Source organism: Prinia subflava, unplaced genomic scaffold (genome assembly GCF_021018805.1).
Source record: "Prinia subflava isolate CZ2003 ecotype Zambia unplaced genomic scaffold, Cam_Psub_1.2 scaffold_60_NEW, whole genome shotgun sequence".
In the NCBI taxonomy this organism is placed as follows: domain Eukaryota; kingdom Metazoa; phylum Chordata; class Aves; order Passeriformes; family Cisticolidae; genus Prinia; species Prinia subflava.
This window is the reverse complement of record NW_026961067.1, coordinates 104,727-122,289: the sequence shown is the minus strand read 5'-3', so window position 1 is coordinate 122,289 and position 17,563 is coordinate 104,727. Positions and strand designations below refer to the sequence as shown.

The window sequence follows — 17,563 nt, the reverse complement described above, 5'->3', positions numbered from 1 at the left end:
CCCTCGGAGATGGAAAATGCGGCTCTGCCCTCCCAGCTCTCCATCCCTGGCGTTATCCCTGCCGATCTTCCCATGGAATACCTGGCTGGGCACTCCAGGGATCCATTCCCACTGAAATTCCCGGTGGAGGCAGCAGGAAGCGATGATTTTCCCCTTTTATTTGGCAGAAAACAACCCCGGGTTGATGAATAAACCCAGATTTATTTGCACGGAGACGATGACAACGCTTTCATTTTTTCCGTCCAAAATTCATCCCAAATGGTTTTCCCAGAACTGCTGAACAGCAGAATTCCTTCAAATATTCATAAGTAATCAAAACATTCAGGAGAGAGAGGATGGCTCTTCCATTTTTATGAAATTTGGGAAAATCGAGGCTGAAAAAACGCACATCCAGAACTCCTGCTTGTGCCAGCTCCGTGCCTTAACCCCGGAAAATTCCAATTTTCTGGAAAAATCAGTAGATACGTGGAGAAGGGAGGGATGAATTCTGATTTAAAAATCAGGAGCTTTGTTAATTAATAGGATTCATTAACCAAGAGAAAAGTGGGAGTAGGCCCTTAGGCCTCACTAGGCCTCACCTGGCAGTGGGCCCTGTTGAGGTGATATTTGTACCCATTTTTTGTCTCGTTTTTTGGAATAACTTTTTTGGCCACGTTTTACTGCCATTTCCTGGATGATTTTCTGTCATTTCTGAATTTCTGAGCAATCCCTGCTCCGTGAGAGTGCCGGGATTTTGTTCCCAGTGCGAGGCTCCGGCTCCAGCTCCGCGGTGGAACCTCGGAGTTTCCCCACCCCTCTCCCAGCTCCCACATTTTTGCTCGGTGTAGTTATGACAAGGACAAGTAGCAAATCATTAAAACAGCAAAAAGAAAAAAAGAATAAACCCCCCCTTTTTTACCCCAAAAATTCCCTTTGAAGCCGCGCCGGAGTGTCCCGGAATTAATGGAGTGCCGGGTGATTTTAGGAAGTTTTATTTATAAAAAAACCCTTTTTGGCTCATTCCGGCTTTGCCGAGCGGGGGTTCAGGCCCACGAACCCGGCTTGGATTTATGAAGTGTTTGGAAACAGCAGGAAAAGAAGAAAAAAACCCAAAACTTTTGGGATTGACAAGGTTTGGAAGGCGCTGCTGGAGGCGTTTATATCCCCGCGTTTATAAACACCAAAGCTCCGGCCCTGGAGATGTCAAAACACGGCGGGGACGGAGAGAAAACAAAACAATTTTTGGTAGGAGGCCCCGAGGGGCACAGTGGTTAATTAATTAATGACTTAATTAACGAAAAATCCAATGGCCACAAATCCCGCGGAGCTGGAAAAATCCGAATTTAAACATGGACACCTCTGACAGGGCCCTTGGTCAGCGCTGAGGTTTCACTTCCTGCTGCTCCAGGAGGGATTTTTGTCTCTTTTTGTGGATTAAATCCTGGGCAAAATCCTCAGGAATTTGTTTTTGTGTGGAAATCCCTCCCGGGTTTGGAGTTTTGCACGATCAGAGCAGCTGCACACCTTTGTTTATCTAATTTATTAATTGTTTATTGAGGATTTATCAATTATTCCTAGATTTTGGGAGGAAATTTGGGAGGGAGGGAGTGATTCCAGGAGAGGACAGAACATTTTTTGACTTGGGAAAATTTCCCAGCTCGGAGGGAATAACCTGGGAAGGGCTGGCCTGGGATTATTCTGCGTTTTTAATTCCATACACAGAGAAAAATGGAGCAAAATGTGAATTTAGAGGTTGCTGCAAGTGTTCAAACACCAAACCCAGCCCCTGCTCAGCAGGAATCTTTGAATCCGTAAAAAACCTGGGAATTGAGGCAGGAAAAGTGGAGCCTTGGGATGTGCTGCCACTCTGAGACCAGGACGGGTCCCTGGACTCCTTAAATGTGGATTTAATGGGTTGGGAGCACCAATAATTCCGGGAATTATTTTATTTTTCCATGAAAATTCCCTGTTGCTGGAGCAGGATGGACCCCAAAAGGCTTTTCTGCATTTCTGGAAAATGATGGAATTTTCCCCTTCGTTTTGGGGGTGTTCCTTGCACAAACCGAGGGGATGGGAAGGGAAAATCCTCCAGGAATAACCACAAGATTTAAAATAAAAATCCCCTTCACCCTTATCCACCTTCCCTCAGAGGCAAAAATTTGGGATTTTTAATGGGATTGAAAGCCCAGGTGACAACAAATCCCAGTTTGGCCACAAACACCCAAACTTCCTTTCTGGAGAAGGATTAGGATGATAAAGAAACCTTTTAAACTCTTTTATTTTTAAACCATCCCCTCGATTTTGAACTCCCAGACTGGAAGGGAAATCCCCTGGCTTGGCTTGCCGGGAGATCTCGGCCTCATTAATCAAAATTTTCCACTTCCAGTGAAAACCCATCCCCACTGTAACTCCTCGGGCTCAGTTTTGCCCTTTTTGGCCACTTTTGGCACCTCCCCGTGCCCCCTCCCCGGGGGAGGTCAGAGCTCAGCAGAGCCCGTGGAATTCCAGCCCGCCGGGAAGGAGGAGGGAAAACCTCGGGAAAAAAGTTGGAATCTGCAGCTCCGAGGGGTTGAATATTCCCAGGTTCTGCCGCTCTGGCTGTGGGCAGTGAATGAAATATTTTAATTATTCGGTTGGTTTAATTGCTCTGGGGAGGGAGGGGCTGGAATGAATTCTGTGTTTGCTGAATTTGGTTGTGCAATAGGAAAATCCTGCAGGGTTTTTTAGGAAAAAACTTCAGGGATTATTGGAAAACGCTTCAAAAATTCCTCTCCCGGGGCTGGAGCAGGAGAATATTCATGGATCCCCTCACCTGAGCTCCTTCCTGCTGGGAACAGCCCCTCCTGCTTCCCAAAAAAATTGGGGAATGGGGGTAAATCCTCAATTTTAGCACCTGGAATTCGGAGGCTTTAAGGAAAAGGGGGATGTGGCCTCAGTGAGGAGCGGGAATTCTCTGCCCTCTGCACCCACAACCCCCGGATCTCATTCCCACCTCGCCAAACCTGGAATTTTCCTATTCTTGCTTCTCCAAATCTGGAATTTTCCCATTCCAAATCTGGATTTTTCTCATTCCCACCTCTCCAAACCTGGAGTTTTCCTATTCCTGCTTCTCCAAATCTGGGATTTCCCCATTCCTGCCCCTCCAAACCTGGAATTTTCTCATTCCTGCTTCTCCAGATCTGGGATTTTCCCATTCCCACCTCTCCAAATCTGGATTTTTCTCATTCCCGCCTCTCCAAATCAAGGATTTTTCCCATTCCTGCCCCTCCAAACCTGGAATTTTCCCATTCCTGCCTCCCCAAACCCAGAATTTTCCCATTCCTGCCTCTCCAAATCTAGAATTTCCTCATCCCTGCCTTCTAAATCTGGAATTTGCCCATTCCCACCTCTCCAAATCTGGATTTTTCTCATTCCCGCCTCTCCAAATCAAGGATTTTTCCCATTCCTGCCCCTCCAAACCCGGAATTTTCCCATTCCTGCCTCTCCAAATCTGGATTTTTCTCATTCCTGCCTCTCCAAATCTGGATTTTTCTCATTCCTGCTTCTCCAAACCCAGAATTTCGAGTCTCTCCTCCCTCTCCATGTGTCACTTTTGACAGAACCTCCCCCCAGACCACCCCCAAATCCATAATTCTGCTCTTCCCTGCTCCATCCCAAACCTTCGCTCCATCCCGAGCTCCTCTCCCGGCATTCCTGGATTTTCCCTTTTCCCGGGAAAAAGGGGCAAGGCAGCCTCCTTGTGTCCCGTCCTTGGAATGTGCTCGGCTCCCTCTGCTCATTCCTCGTTCCCTCGGAGAGGTTCGAGCCCAGGAAACGCCGCTGAACTCCCAGGGCAGCGCTCGGAGCTCTCGGGATATTTTTATTTTTAATCTCTCTTTATTCGCAGAATTATTGGTTAATTATTGTCCGGCTTCGCTCGGAGTTTTGTGGAATTGTTAATTAGTTATCGCCTGGTTTTGTCTGGAGTTTTAGAGAATTATTAATTAATTATTGCTCCATTTTACCTGGGGTTTTAGAGAGTTATTTAATAATTATTGCTCAGTTTCACTTGGTATTCTATAGAATTATTAATTTCTTGTTGCCTGATTTCACTTGGACTTCTTTTAGAATTATTATTTAATTATTGCCCAGTTTCACCTGGAATTCTCTAGAGTTATTAATTAATTACTGCCCAGCTTCACTTGGAATTCTATAGAGTTATTAATTAGTTGCTGCCCAGCTTCACTTGGAATTCTATAGAATTATTGATTAATTATTGCCCAGCTTCAGTTGAAAGTCTATAGAATTATTAATTAATTATTTCCCATCTCCACTTGGAGCTCTATAGAATAATTTATTAATTATTGCTCCTTCTGTGCAATTATTAATTAAGTCTTGCCCAGTTTTGCCTGCAATCCTGCAGAATTATTAATTAATTATTTCCCGGCTTCCCAGAGAGTTTTTTTTGGAAAATTGGTGCCTCCAAGCTGGACCCAAGCCGGAATTTGGGATCCTTTCGGTGCCGCCTCCCCTTTCAGCAGGGATAATTTATGAACCCCCACAAACACAAACTCGGGGCCGGTTTTGTGTTTCACACACACAAAAAAAAAAAGGATAAAAAGGGGTAAAAAGAGGATAAATCTTGTTTACTTGTTTACATCCCGTGGGAATCTCGGGCCGGGCTGGGTTTCAGGCTCATCCCGAGCCCGGCTTGGCTTCCCTGGAGCCGCTGCTGCTCCAGACGCAAAATTTGGGATGGAAAAGTGCCAAGGATTGGGAGGAGAGGGAGGAAATCCCAGGGGGAGGCAAGGAAACGGCAGGAAAAGAGAGGAAAGGAGAGGAAAATGGAGGAAAATTGAGGGAAAAGGAGAAAAAGGGAGGAAAAAGGAGGGAAAATTGGCCAGAGGTGACCCAAGAGGATTGGAAAATCCAGAGGGGAGGTGGGAGCTGCTGATTTTCATGGATTTGAGGGATTTGGGGAGCTCCAGATTATTGGGATGCAGGAGAAGGAGCTCGGAGCAGCCCTGCCAAAGGCTCTGCTTCCAAGGGGAAAATTCCAGGTGGAGAATTCCAAATTGGAAATTCCAAGTGGAGAATTTTGGGAAGTCCAGGTGGAGAACTCCAAGCTGAGAATTCCAGGTTGAGAACTCCAAGTGGGGAACTCCCAACTTGAGAATTCCAGGTGGAGAACCCCGAGCTGGAACTCCAATTGAGAATTCCAAAGGGAGAATTCCAAGTGGAGAATTCCAAGGGGAGAATTCCAGGTTGGAATCTCCTGGAGCGTCGTTTGTGGGCTCCGAGCAGAGTTTGGAATTTCTCCTGTCGGGAATTTTCCCTGATTGAAAACAACCCCACAATCAGCTGGGGAAATATCGGAATATTTGCACCTCCAATTAAAGATTTAGGGATTAATCATTTGAGGTTATTCCCGATTTTTTGTATCCAGGAAGTTTCTCTGCCCTGGGACAAGGAATAATTTAACCCCTGAGCTGCTGAATTCCCTTTGGGATTATCCTCAAAATCCCCAAAATTCATCTTTTCCCCTTTATTCCACCTTAAACTCAGCCCCACAGCAGGATCGGGAATATTGGAATATTTTAAATTCTGGGTTTGGATATTCCCGAGAAATTCGGCGGCTTTTCCCTGCCTGGGGGAGGGGAGGGCAGCGGAATTCCAGCGGCGCATTCCCGGTGCCGCTGCCTTGCAGCCCGACCTGCTGGGCGCTGGCGATCACTGCAAGCTCCGGCAGCTCCAGCCCCAGGATTTTTCCCTTTTCCCGGCGTTTTTAGCCCTCCTTTAATTCTCTTTATTACGTGTAATTAGCAAAAAAGGAACAAAAACGGGAATGAGGGGAGAAAATGAGGATGGAGTGAATTGGGGTGGAGGTTTGGGAAGGGAATTCTGCTCCTTATGGATATGGGGAGGAATTTCTGGGATTTCTGGGTGGGATCATATCCCGAAAAAACGGTGGGGGAGAGATTTGGAGGCTCCACATGGGATTTTTTAGGGGGATGGTTGTGTTGGGATAAGCTGGGGATGGATGGAATAGAAAAACAGGATTTGAGGGCGAAAAATTTGGATTTTGAGGCAAAAAATAGGATTTGAAGGCAAAGTTTGAAGGCACCGGCACTCCGAGGAAGTCAATAAATAGAAAAGTTGGGATTTTTGGGAGATAGAACATTATCCAAACCCTGGAACCCCAAGGAAGTCAGTAAATAAAAAATGTGGGATTTTAAGGAAATATGGAATTGCCCAGGCCCTGGAATTCCAAGGAAATCAATGATCCCTGTGGAAAAGCTGCACCCACCAAACCCTCAGCTCTTCCCGGCCTCATCCCAGGGAAAATCCAAACTCTGGAGCCTTGAAAGCTCTGGAAAAATGGGAATTTCCTCAATTTCCCAGCCCATCCACACCTTTCGAAACATCCCAAATTTACACAGGTGGCACTGCCAGAGCTTTGAGCAAATCCCAGGAGCTCTAATCCCGTCCATTCCCACTTTTTTGTGGGATTTTTCCGTGATTTGGGAATATTGAACCACGATCTCGCCAATCCTTTCCCAGCTCTGGCTCTGGGGAACGAATCCCTGGAAATGCCGGGATGTTCACGGAGCCAGGCGGGATTTGAGGAGGAATTTTGGGGTTTTTTTTCCCAGGATTTGAAGGGGAATTGGGGATTTCACTTCCGCTCTTCATAAAATCCCGACCGGAGCTCGCCTGGTATTGATTTTTCCTGGGATTTAAGAGAGGTTTAATGAAGCTCTGGGTACCTGATAAAGCCAAGGAAATTTAATTGCAATTCCCATAAAAAGCTGCGGGAAATGCAGGTTTTTTCCTGTCATCCATGGAAATTGTTGGTTTTTTCCTGGCTTTGCTGGGATTCATTAATTCCCTTTTTATTTGTCCTCCATGGGAAGCAGCTGCAGCTGAAAGAAAGAAAAAACAAATCTGTTAAAAATCATTTTAGTTTGGGGGATTTTTGAGGTTTTAAGGAGAGGTTTGACTTGGAAAAGAGGAGGAATTTTCCCTCTCCTGCTTCTTTTCCTTCTCCAGCTCAGGATTTTTCCTTCTCCAAACCAGATTTTTTTCCTCCTCCAAATCTGGATCCTTTTCTTTTCCAGATCTGGATTTTTCCTTCTCTAACTTGGTATCATTTCCTTCTCCACCTTCAGATCTTTCCCTCCTCCAAATCCGAATTTTTTCCCTCCTCCAAATCTGGATTTTTCCCCCCTCCAAATCCAGAATTTTCCCTCCTCCAAATCCAGATCTTTTCCTTCTCCTCTTGCCATTTTTCCCTTCTGTGTTTTTCCCTCCCAGGGGTCGGGAATATTCGACATTCCCGGCTCCTGCAGGGCCCTGGAGTCACCAATGGGACCAAAACCTCTGGAATTCTTCCCGTTCCAGCTGGGGACCCCCCTGGCACCAGGGACACCTCAGTCCCCCCTGGAATTTTCTGAACATAAATCCCAACATCTCTAAATTCCATGGAAAACCTTCAAACCCCCCTCCCTGCTCCTGCAGGGAATCCCAGCCAGCTCCAAGATGGGACAATCCCATTTTTCTGGGGACAAATCCAGGTTTTGCTCCAATCCTGCTTTTCCATGCCCTGAACAATCCGGGAATTTTGCTGTGGATTTCACGGAGCAGCTCCGTGTCAAGCACAGGATAATTATTTTCCAGGGTTTTGTGCCGCTTGGATTTTATTCCCGGTGTTTTCATTAAGAGTTAATGAGTTTTTCCTTCATCACAACAATCCCGGAATTGTTCTTCCTGCTTGGACTCCTCCCCGCTCCATAAACTTTATGGAAAAAGTGGATGAAAAGCACGAGAAATCCTCGGGATGTGAATCCAAATGGAAAAACGACGGGATTGGGTTTTTACGGAGCGAGGGCCGCGGAGTTTTGGGTCTCTCCTGAAGGAATATTCCGGAATTCTCCCGGTGCCAAAGGAAAACGAAGCAGCTCCGTTTCCATGGATTTGTGCGGCGCAGCTGCACTCGGAGCGATCCCTAAAGATGGGAATTATTGGTGTCGGATCATTTTATAGCCAGGCTTTATTTGGGGGGATTTGGGGATTTTGGGAATTCCATTTCCCTGAACAAAACCCCCAATCGATGGCGATAAAACTCTTGGATATTCCGTATTTGGGAATTTTCCCGCCGGATCCGTGTGGAACAGCTCCTCCCGCTGCCGGATCCCGCAGGGAATTCTCCCAGTTGGAAAATCTCCTTTTCCAAAGCGTTCCGAGGTGCCAGAGCCGCTCATCCCGGCACAGCCTCCGGAAAAGCGGGAACAGGCTCCTCGTTATCCCAAAAATCCCACACCCGCATCTCGTTAGAGGCGCCACCTCCCACCCCCACGTGGGGCCGGGACCGAGGCGAAATCCCAAGGAAATTCCAAGGAAAAGTTCTTTTTAAGGAATCACTGGAAGGGGTTTTGGCATTCCCATGCTCCCAGCACTGGGAATTCCGGGAATTCCCACTCACCCTCCGGCAGCGGCTTTTTAGGGAAGCCGTGGGATTTCAGGATCTGGAAAAGAGGGAGAAGCGTCCCCTTGTCACACCCGGAGCAAAAAATCCCGGGAAGGACTTAGCCAAGCTCAGGGATGCACTCCCTGCTTTTACATTTTTGAAGTTTCCACCCCAAATTTTCTATTTTTAATCCAAATTTTCTATTTCTAACCCCTAATTTTTTAATTTTAACCCCAAATTTCTGCAGGGAATCCATGTTTTTATCTCAATCCCTGTTAATTTCTATGTTTTAACCCCAAACTTTTCATTTTTAATACCTACTTTTTCAATTTTTCCCCCGAATTTTTCCTTTTTAACTCCAAATTCTCTTTCTAACCCCTTGATTTTTTTGTTTGGAATCTCGGCAGTGTTTGGGATTTGTGCTTGGAGCTGATCCAGGGGAGGAAAATCCTTGGGCGTTTTATCCCTCTTTTTATTCCAGGCGGTTCCTTTGGATGAGGAACTGGAAATTCCCTGGAAAAACGTGCCCTGAGATGTGGGAAATACTCAGGGAAAGCTGCTAAAAACACATCCCAAAATTCCTATCAGGAATTCCAGCTGGAACTTCCCCCAAATCTGATTTTTTTGGAGGATGAGTGGAAAATTCGAGCCTTCCCCGCTAGGCCCGAGGCCTTTTCCAGAGGCCTCGATGAAAAGCTGAACTCCCCCGTTGTTTTCCAAACTCTCTCCCGGTGTTTGCCAGGAGAAAAGCGGGAATTAAAGCTGGAAAAGGCTGAAGGAGCAGCTGGGGATTCTTTTTTGGGGCTGTTTGGAGGGCGCTGAGTGAGGAGCAGCTGCCCCTGCTCCCTTATCAGGCCTGGGCCGGCGCAGGCCCCGCCTGCTTTGTTCCCAACAAATATTGAATTAAAAATCTCCATGAAAAGTTGCTCTCGACACCTGGCACTGAGTGGCCTCTCCAGAAAATCCAAGAGCCGGAGGAAATTTCCCTGGAAAATTCGATGGGGCTGCAATTCGAGGAGCGGAAAGCTCCTGTCCGCACCCTGCCTTTGGTCATTTGTTTGTAGGGGATCCGTGGTTTTCTCCTTTTCCCTGGAAATTTGGGCAATGAATCCACTTTTTTATCCTTATCCCTGTTAATTTGTGCAATTAATCCACATTTTTATCCTTATCCCTGTTAATTTGTGCAGGGAATTCACGTTTTTAATCCCAATTCCTGTAAATTTGTGTGGGAAATTAATGTTTTTCTCCTTATCCTTGTTGTTTTTGCAGGGAATCCATGTTTTTATCCTTTTTCCCATAAATTTGTCCAGAGAATCCACATTTTTATCCTTTCCCCTCTCTCTTGAAGGATTCCTGAGCTTTTTTCCCCAAAATCCAGGAAAATTCCTCGTTTTAGTGTAATTCTCTATTTTACACCTGGATTTATGGCCTGGACTGAGGGCAGGGACAAGGATTTGGGTTTTTCCCTGGAATTTTGGCCCTCAGGATTGGCATTCCCAGATTTTTCCCGGTGTTTTTGCAGCAGGAATTCCCTGCCTTGACCTTGAGTGATGAATTTGCCCTAAAACCCCTTAAATCCCACAAAAAATAGTTTGGATTTTGGATAGAACCAGAAAGAAACTTGATCACAACCCGAGCTGGGCTATTTGGGGTTAGGAATTCCTAAATTCCAGAACTTTTCCCCAAAATTTGCCTCTCCTTGTCTTTCCCATCCAGGGGAGGACGAGCACGACGGGCAGGATGGCTCCGATGAAAATCCCAGCTGGAATTTCGGCCCTTCCCGGATTTCTGAGTCCTCTTTCCCAGCGGAATTCCAGGACAAGGGTGAGTCGCTGATTTTTTGGGAAATTTTTTTGTAAAGTTTCTTGGAATTCTGGGATGTTTCTGGAATGTCGCTGATGTTTCTTGGAATTTTTTTTGATTTAGTTGAGGGATTTTTTTTTTTGCCTCCTCATTTTCTTTGCTTCCTTTTTGGGAGGCACAACAACGTTCCCGTTTTTCCATGGATTCACCTCCGAGTTCAAACCATCACTTCAGATTCAGGAGGGTCTGGATTCCGGAATTCCAACATCCCTGTGGGAAAAGCAGGAATATTTCAACTTTCCCAAACTGAACAATTTGTCCAGATTTGGGAATGTCCTTCCCATTCCCGTGGCTTTTTTTTCCACTCTCCAACACGACATTGAGAATTCCACTGCTTTTCCCACCTTCCTGAATTCCCAGTTTCAGTAAATCCAGTTTTTAACGGGAGCAGATCGGATTTGGCATAACGCTGACTGAAATAAAAACCCGGGAAGTTTGGAGGCGGAGGAGTTTGGATTCGGGAAAATCCACTGGGACCGGTTTTTCCTCGCTCTGATTCCTCCTGGGAATCCGGGAACATTCCCAGTTATCCCTGGAGGGACGGAGAGGGTTGGGAATGACTTTACTCAATGAGCCATGAGCTCCGGAGGATTTTCCCTACGGAGAGATTCCGGAGCAAATGTTTGCACAGAGCTGGAGCCTGGGAAGTGCCAGGAAATCCTGAGGGGCCTTGGAATGCTCAGGATTCCTTGGGAGACAATTCCCGAGTGCCCCGGGCTCTGGGAGACTTCTCCAAACTGGTTTTGGCTTAAAAACTTGGAAATTCCTTAATTTGGGGGTCTGTTCGTTAATTCTGATGGAAGGAGTGGAATGTTTGGAAGTGGAGGGTGGGGAGGATTTTGGTGGGATTTGGGGATGGAATTCCTCGCCGGGAGGGTGGGGAGGGGCTGGGATGGAATTCCTGGGAATGTCCAAACCCTGGGATAACGGGAAGTGTCACTGCCCGTGGGAACGGGATGGGATTTAGGGTCCCTTCCCAACCCAGGGCATTCCAGGGTTTCAGGAATTGGGTATTTATGGATTTGGCAGCTCCAGGGATTGCTCTATCCATTGGGATATTCATTTATCCCTTGGGATATCCCTCTATTCCCTTTGGATATTGATTTATTCCCTTTGGATAATGATTTATTCCTTTGGATATTGATTTATTCCTTTGGATATTGATTTATCCCTTTGGATATTGCCTTATTCCCTTTGGATATTGATATATCCCTTTGGATATTGATTTATCCCTTTGGATATTGCTTTATTCCCTTTGGATATTGCTCAATCTCCCTGGATATTGATTTATCCCTTTGGATATTGCTTTATTCCCTTTGGATATTGATTTATCCCTTTGGATATCACTCCCTTTCCTTTGGACATCACTTTATCCCTTTGGATATTAATTTATCCTTTGGGATTCTGCTCCATCCCTTTGGATATTTCTTTATCCCTTTGGATATTGATTTATCCCTTTGGATATTTCTTTATCCCTTTGGATATTGATTTATCCCTTTGGATATTGATTTATCCCCTTGGATTCTGCTTTATCCCTCTGGATATCCCTCAATCCCTTTGGATTCTGCTCAGTCCCTTTGGAGATCCCTCTGTTCCCTTTGCTCAGTGAATCTTGGGCTGTGCCCATCTTTATTTGGGGTTTTTGGGGTTCTCTGTGGATTTTTGGGGCCGTCCGTGAATATTTGGAGTTTTCAGTGAATATTTGGGGATTTTTGGGGGCTCTCTGTGGATATCGGGAGGTTTTGGGGGCTGTCCGTGGATTTTTGGAGTTTTCAGTGAATATTTGGGGATTTTTTGGGGCTCTCTGTGGATATCGGGAGGTTTTGAGGGGTGTCCGTGGATTTTGGGGGGTGTAAGGGAATATTGGGTTGTGTCCGTATTTATTGGGGCATTTTGGGGGCTGCCTGTGGATTTTTGGGGTGGTTTTGGGGGCTGTCCGTGGATTTTTGGGGGTGTCCAGAAGTGTCACTGGTTATCGACGGGTGTCTGTGTGTCTTGGGGGATTTTGGGGGGTGTCCATGGATTTTTGGGGCTGCCAGTGAATATTTTGGGGTGTCCGTGTGTCTTGGGGGGTCTCCTGTTGTCTGCTGGGGCCGTTTGGGGTTATTTGCGTTATTTGGGGTTATTTTGGTGTATTTGGGGATTTTAGGGTCTGTTTGGGGTGATTTTGGTGGTTGTAGGGTTTATTTGGGGGGATTTTGGTGCATTTGGGGGGGATTTTGGTGCTTTTAGGTTCTGTTTGGGGGGATTTTGGTGGATTTGGGGGGATTTTGGTGGTTTTAGGTTCTGTTTGGAAGGATTTTGGTGGTTTTAGGTTCTGTTTGGGGGGATTTTGGTGGATTTTGTGTCCCGAGGTCTCTCCGGGCTCGGTGGCGGCTCCGGAATTCTGCAGCGCCCCCGTGTGGGGCCGGCCGGGAACGCGCAGGGCGGGAACGCGCCCGGGAACGGGCATCGGGAACGCGCCCGGGAATGAACCTCGGGAACGAGCATCGGGAACGGGAATTGGGAACGCGCCCGGGAATGAACCTCGGGAACGAGCATCGGGAACGGGAATTGGGAACGCGCCCGGGAATTGGCCTTGGGAAGGCACTCTGGGAATGGTTTTTGGGAATGGTTTTTGGGAACGTGCTTTGGGAATGGGCCTCAGGAAGGAGCTTTGGGAATTCGCCTGGGAACGCGCCCTTGGAACAGGCTTTGGGAAGGCACTTTGGGAATGCGCCCTGGGAATGGTTTTTGGGAAGGCACTTTGGGAATTGGCTTTGGGAATGTTTTTTGGGAATGGTTTTTGGGAACGCACTTTAGGAACGTGCCTGGCCAGGAACACGCGCAGGCCCCGCTTCTTCCTCTCCTTCCATCCCCAGTCCCCATCCAAGAACCCAAACCCAGCGCCCAAATCCTCCCCCGAACCCCAAATCCTCCCCCAAACCCCAAATCCTCCCCCGAACCCCAAATCCTCCCCTGAACCCCAAATCCTCCCCCAGACGCATCCCAGAAACGCCTCCCAAACAATTCCCATCCCACAGACACATCCCAAATAAACCAGCCCCACCCCACAGACACATCCCATCCATGCGGATTGATTTGGGTTTGGGATTAACATTCTGGGGTCAGGATTGATTTGGGGTTGGGATTGATGATTTGGGGTTGGGACTGATTTGGGGTCAGGATTAAAGTTTTGAGGTTGGAATTGATCATTTGGTCTTGGGACTGATTTGGGGTCAGGATTGATTTGGGGTCGAGATTGATTTGGGGTCGGGATTGATAATTTGGGTTTGGGATTGATAATTTGGGTTTGGGATTGGTGATTTGGAATCAGGATTGGTGATTTGGGGTTGGGATTGATTTGGGGTCGGGTTTTTCCCCTCACTGTGGCACCCTCCCCACCAGGAAGCCGCTGGGTTTGGGCAGTTTTTTGGGGATTTTTCCTCACTTTCCTGGCCTGGATAATCCCAAAGAACCTCTGGCAGATCCAAGAGGTGCAGGAGGGAAGGACTGACCGGGATTTAAGGAATTTTATCCATTGGATCCAGTTTATCCATTGGACGCTGCTGTGGGCTCCAGGTGGTTTGACTCAATCCCGGAATGGTTTGGGGTGGGAAAAACCCTAAAACTCCCCCAATTCTAACCCCGCGCCGTGGACAGGGAAATCTCCCACCGGAGACAACCATCCCAAATCCCTGGAGCATCCCAAATCCCCCAAACACCTCCTGGCCCATCGTTAATGAATTATTAATTAATCAGTTGAAGGGAGATGCTCCGGCAGAGGATCAAAGCCATTTAAAAAAAAAAGCCCTGGAATTTGGGGGGAGAAACGGGAAGTTTATTTTAACTGGAAACTGATGGGTTTTGGGATTATTCCAGCCCCGATTTCGGGGTCGGGAGAGGCCTCGGAGGGCTCGGGAGGCACCGGAACCCCGGGAGGAGCAAATGGAAGGGAGGGGAGCTCCCAGTGCTCTCTGAACTCCTTTCAAAAAAGCCGGAAAAGCTCCGGAATTCCCGATAAACACCTGATGCATGAGGTGTGTGGGAAGGATGGGATGAGGGAAGGGTTGGAGCAGGCACAGGGGCAGTGTCATCCTTTAAAAAAACCTTTCAAACTCTTCAAAACCCTTTAAACCCTTAAAAACCCTGAAACCCCCTTTAAAACCCTTTAAAATAGGTCCAAACTCTCTAAAATCCCTCAAAATCCTTAGAAACACTTAAAAACCCTTTAAAATACCTTAAAATCCTTTAAAATAGTTCTAAACTCTCTAAAAGCCTTCAAAACCCTTTAAAAATCCTTTAAAACCACCCTTCAAAACCCTTTAAAACCCTTCAAAATCCTTTAAAATCTTTAAAAATCCTTCAAAACCCTTTAAAACCTTTAAAAACATTTTCAAATCCTCCCAAACCTTCTGAAACCCTTAAAAAATCCTTCAAAACCTTTTAAAATTTTTAAAACTCAAGTGGGGTTGAGCTTCCCAGCCCTAAAATTCCAATCCCTGCTTTTCCCACCTTTAATTCCCAAAAAAAATCCCCGAAGCTCCTTCATCCCCCAAAGGCCACCCCAGGAGAAGTTTGGGGTGTCCCAAACCCCCAAATCCGCCCGAATTCCCAACCCCTCCGCCCCACTCAGATCCTCCCGGATTCCAGAAGATTCCAGGGAGCCGGGAATGAGCTCGGAGCTGCCCCGACCCCACAGGGAAACTTTTCCCATCCCGTTCCTGCCCTCGGGATGCTCCAGGATGAGGGGCTGGAATTTGGGGCCGGATCCAATTTTTTGGGATGGCTCCTTTGTTATTCCTGACCTCAATCCCAACTGGAAAAATCCTGACTCCCTGCAGCCGATTAATTTGGATATCCCAGAACTCCAAATCCTGAATTTCTCCTCTTTTTCCTCCTTGACTTCTTTTTCTTCCTCCTCAACGAAAGAAATCCCATTTTCCCCCCTACCCAATAAAATAAATCCCATTTCCCTCCTCCCAGATAAATCCCATTCTTTTCTCCTTCCCATATAAAACAAATCCCATTTTTTCCCCCTCCTTGATAAAATAAATCTCATTTTCCCCCTCCTCAACAAAACAAATCCCTTTTTTTCTCCTTCCCATATAAAACAAATCCCATTTTTCCCCCTCATGGATAAAACAAATCCCATTTTTTTTCCATCCCGGATAAAACAAATCCCATTTTTCCCCCCTCATGGATAAAACAAATCCCATTTTTTTTCCATCCCGGATAAAACAAATCCCATTTTTCCCCCCTCATGGATAAAACAAATCCCATTTTTTTTCCATCCCGGATAAAACAAATCCCATTTTTCCCCCCACTTTCCACCTTTTTTTTTTTTAACCTCCCGGTGTCCCCTGCCATTATTTCCTCCCGATATTTGCATTCCCACCTAATTTAGTCTCTCCCGACTCCCGGGATTAATGGGCTGTTTACCCGGCTTAGATAAAACTGGGACTAAACCCCGGCCTAACCCCGGCGCGGTGACAAAACTCCATTTATCACCCCGGCCTTTTGTCCGGGGCCACTTTGCGGCTCCTCCGAGGGGGGAATTCATCGGGAATTTTTATCCCTGCTCAGGAAAATCCCAGGATATTCCCCTCAGCAGCCAGGCCTGAGGTGCTTTGGTTCATTTTTTGTTGATTTTCGGGATTTTTTTTAAGCTCATTTTTGTTATTTTTGAGGTTTTTCACCTTCACCTCGAAGTTTTGCCCATTTCGATTTCGTTCCCTTTTGGTTTTCATCCCTCCCTGAGTTTCTTCTCCTGGAAAATCAAGGATTTGGGAAAATTTGGGGATTTTTTGGAACAAAATTCCTGTAAAATTCAGTTTGATTTGAGGAAAAAAATTCCCTGTCCCTTGTCCCACCCAACCTGGGAAAAATCTTGGGGGAAAAAACCCCATGGGAAGGGGTTTTTTGGAATTCCAGTTGGGATAAACGGGTCAAAACCACTTCAATTTGATATTTGAGCTCTTGCAAAGCAGAAATAAAATTCAGCTGAAAATTCCTCCGATTTTTTGGATGGAAAATTCACCAGGATGGGGACACGGGGTGTTGGAAGATTCCCTTTCCTTCCTTTTCCCGGATATCCAAACCCAATCCAAGAGCTCTGGGAGGAAGAGGAGGAGAATCCCGTGGGATCGGGGAGATTTTGGGATTTGGGGATGGAGGGTTTGGGAACAGGGGCAAAACTGGAATTTCCTTCCATTCCCTGGAGATTCCAGGGCCGGGTCCCAGCCCCTTTCCCAAGGCTGAATCCATGGATTTGCCACGGAGGTTTTGGGATCGGAGCGGCCACGGCCGTTCCCGGAATTCCGAGTCCAACGGGAACACCAAGGGGAAGGAAGGGAAACCCAGCCTTGTCCCCATTCCAGCCACCCCCAAATCCCAAAATCCACGTGGGCTCCAAATCCCAAAATCCGCTCAAACCCCAAATCCCAAAATCCACTCAAATCTCAAATCCCCAAATCCATCCAGACCCCAAATCCCAAAATCCATCCAGACCCCAAATCCCAAAATCCACTCCAACCCCAAATCTTTGTGGCCTCTCTCAGGAATTCCAGGGAACACTTTGGAATTCTCATTCCCTGGCAGATTTTAATCCATAAATTCAGCCCAGGTTTCCCTGGAGATGTCTGGGATTCGGGAGTCCCCGCAGGAGATTTTTCCTTGGATTTGGAGATTTTGGGACCACCCAGACCCCAAATCTTTCTGTCCTTCCTCACTCAGGAATTACTCAGGAAAAACCAGCTCCAATTCCCAGCTCAGAATTCCCATTCCCAGGCAGATTTGAATTCCCAAACCCTTTTCCTTGGATGCAGGAAATCGGGATTTGGGGGGGGTCCCTAAACTCCCACAGGGAAACAATTCCACAAATCTCCTCATTCCCAACAGGAATAAAATCGAAATAAACGGGAAAAATTATGGAGCTGAATCTCCTCATTCCCAATGGGAATAAAATCGAAATAAACGGGAAAAATTATGAGGCTGAATCTCCTCATTCCCAACGGGAATAAAACCCCAAATGGAAAACAAACCCCGAATGGAAAACAAACCCCAAACGGATAATAAACCCCAAATCCCAGATTTTTCCCCCCGGGGATGGATTTTCCAACCTCATCTCCAACCCAGCCAGCGGGAAGGGGAGGGGGAGGAGGGAGCAGGAGGCCGGAGGAAGATGGAAAAGCTCGTCGGGGATAATTAGGATAAAATTGGGATCCGGGGAGCGGCGGGGTCAGCTCCTGTTCACGCCAATCCCGTTCCACCTTGGAGAGAATGGCCTGCTCCAGG

At 46.8% G+C, this 17,563-nt stretch overlaps 1 protein-coding gene across 1 annotated transcript in view; it reads left to right on the top strand.

Moving 5' to 3' along the window:
* Nucleotides 1-17,563, top strand: part of SKAP1 (src kinase associated phosphoprotein 1) — a 91,285-nt gene that overhangs the window by 10,739 nt on the left and 62,983 nt on the right. The window contains exon 4 of the mRNA XM_063425213.1: nucleotides 10,142-10,249. Coding sequence (XP_063281283.1) covers nucleotides 10,142-10,249 — 108 coding nt within the window. The remainder of the gene's footprint in view (nucleotides 1-10,141; nucleotides 10,250-17,563) is intronic.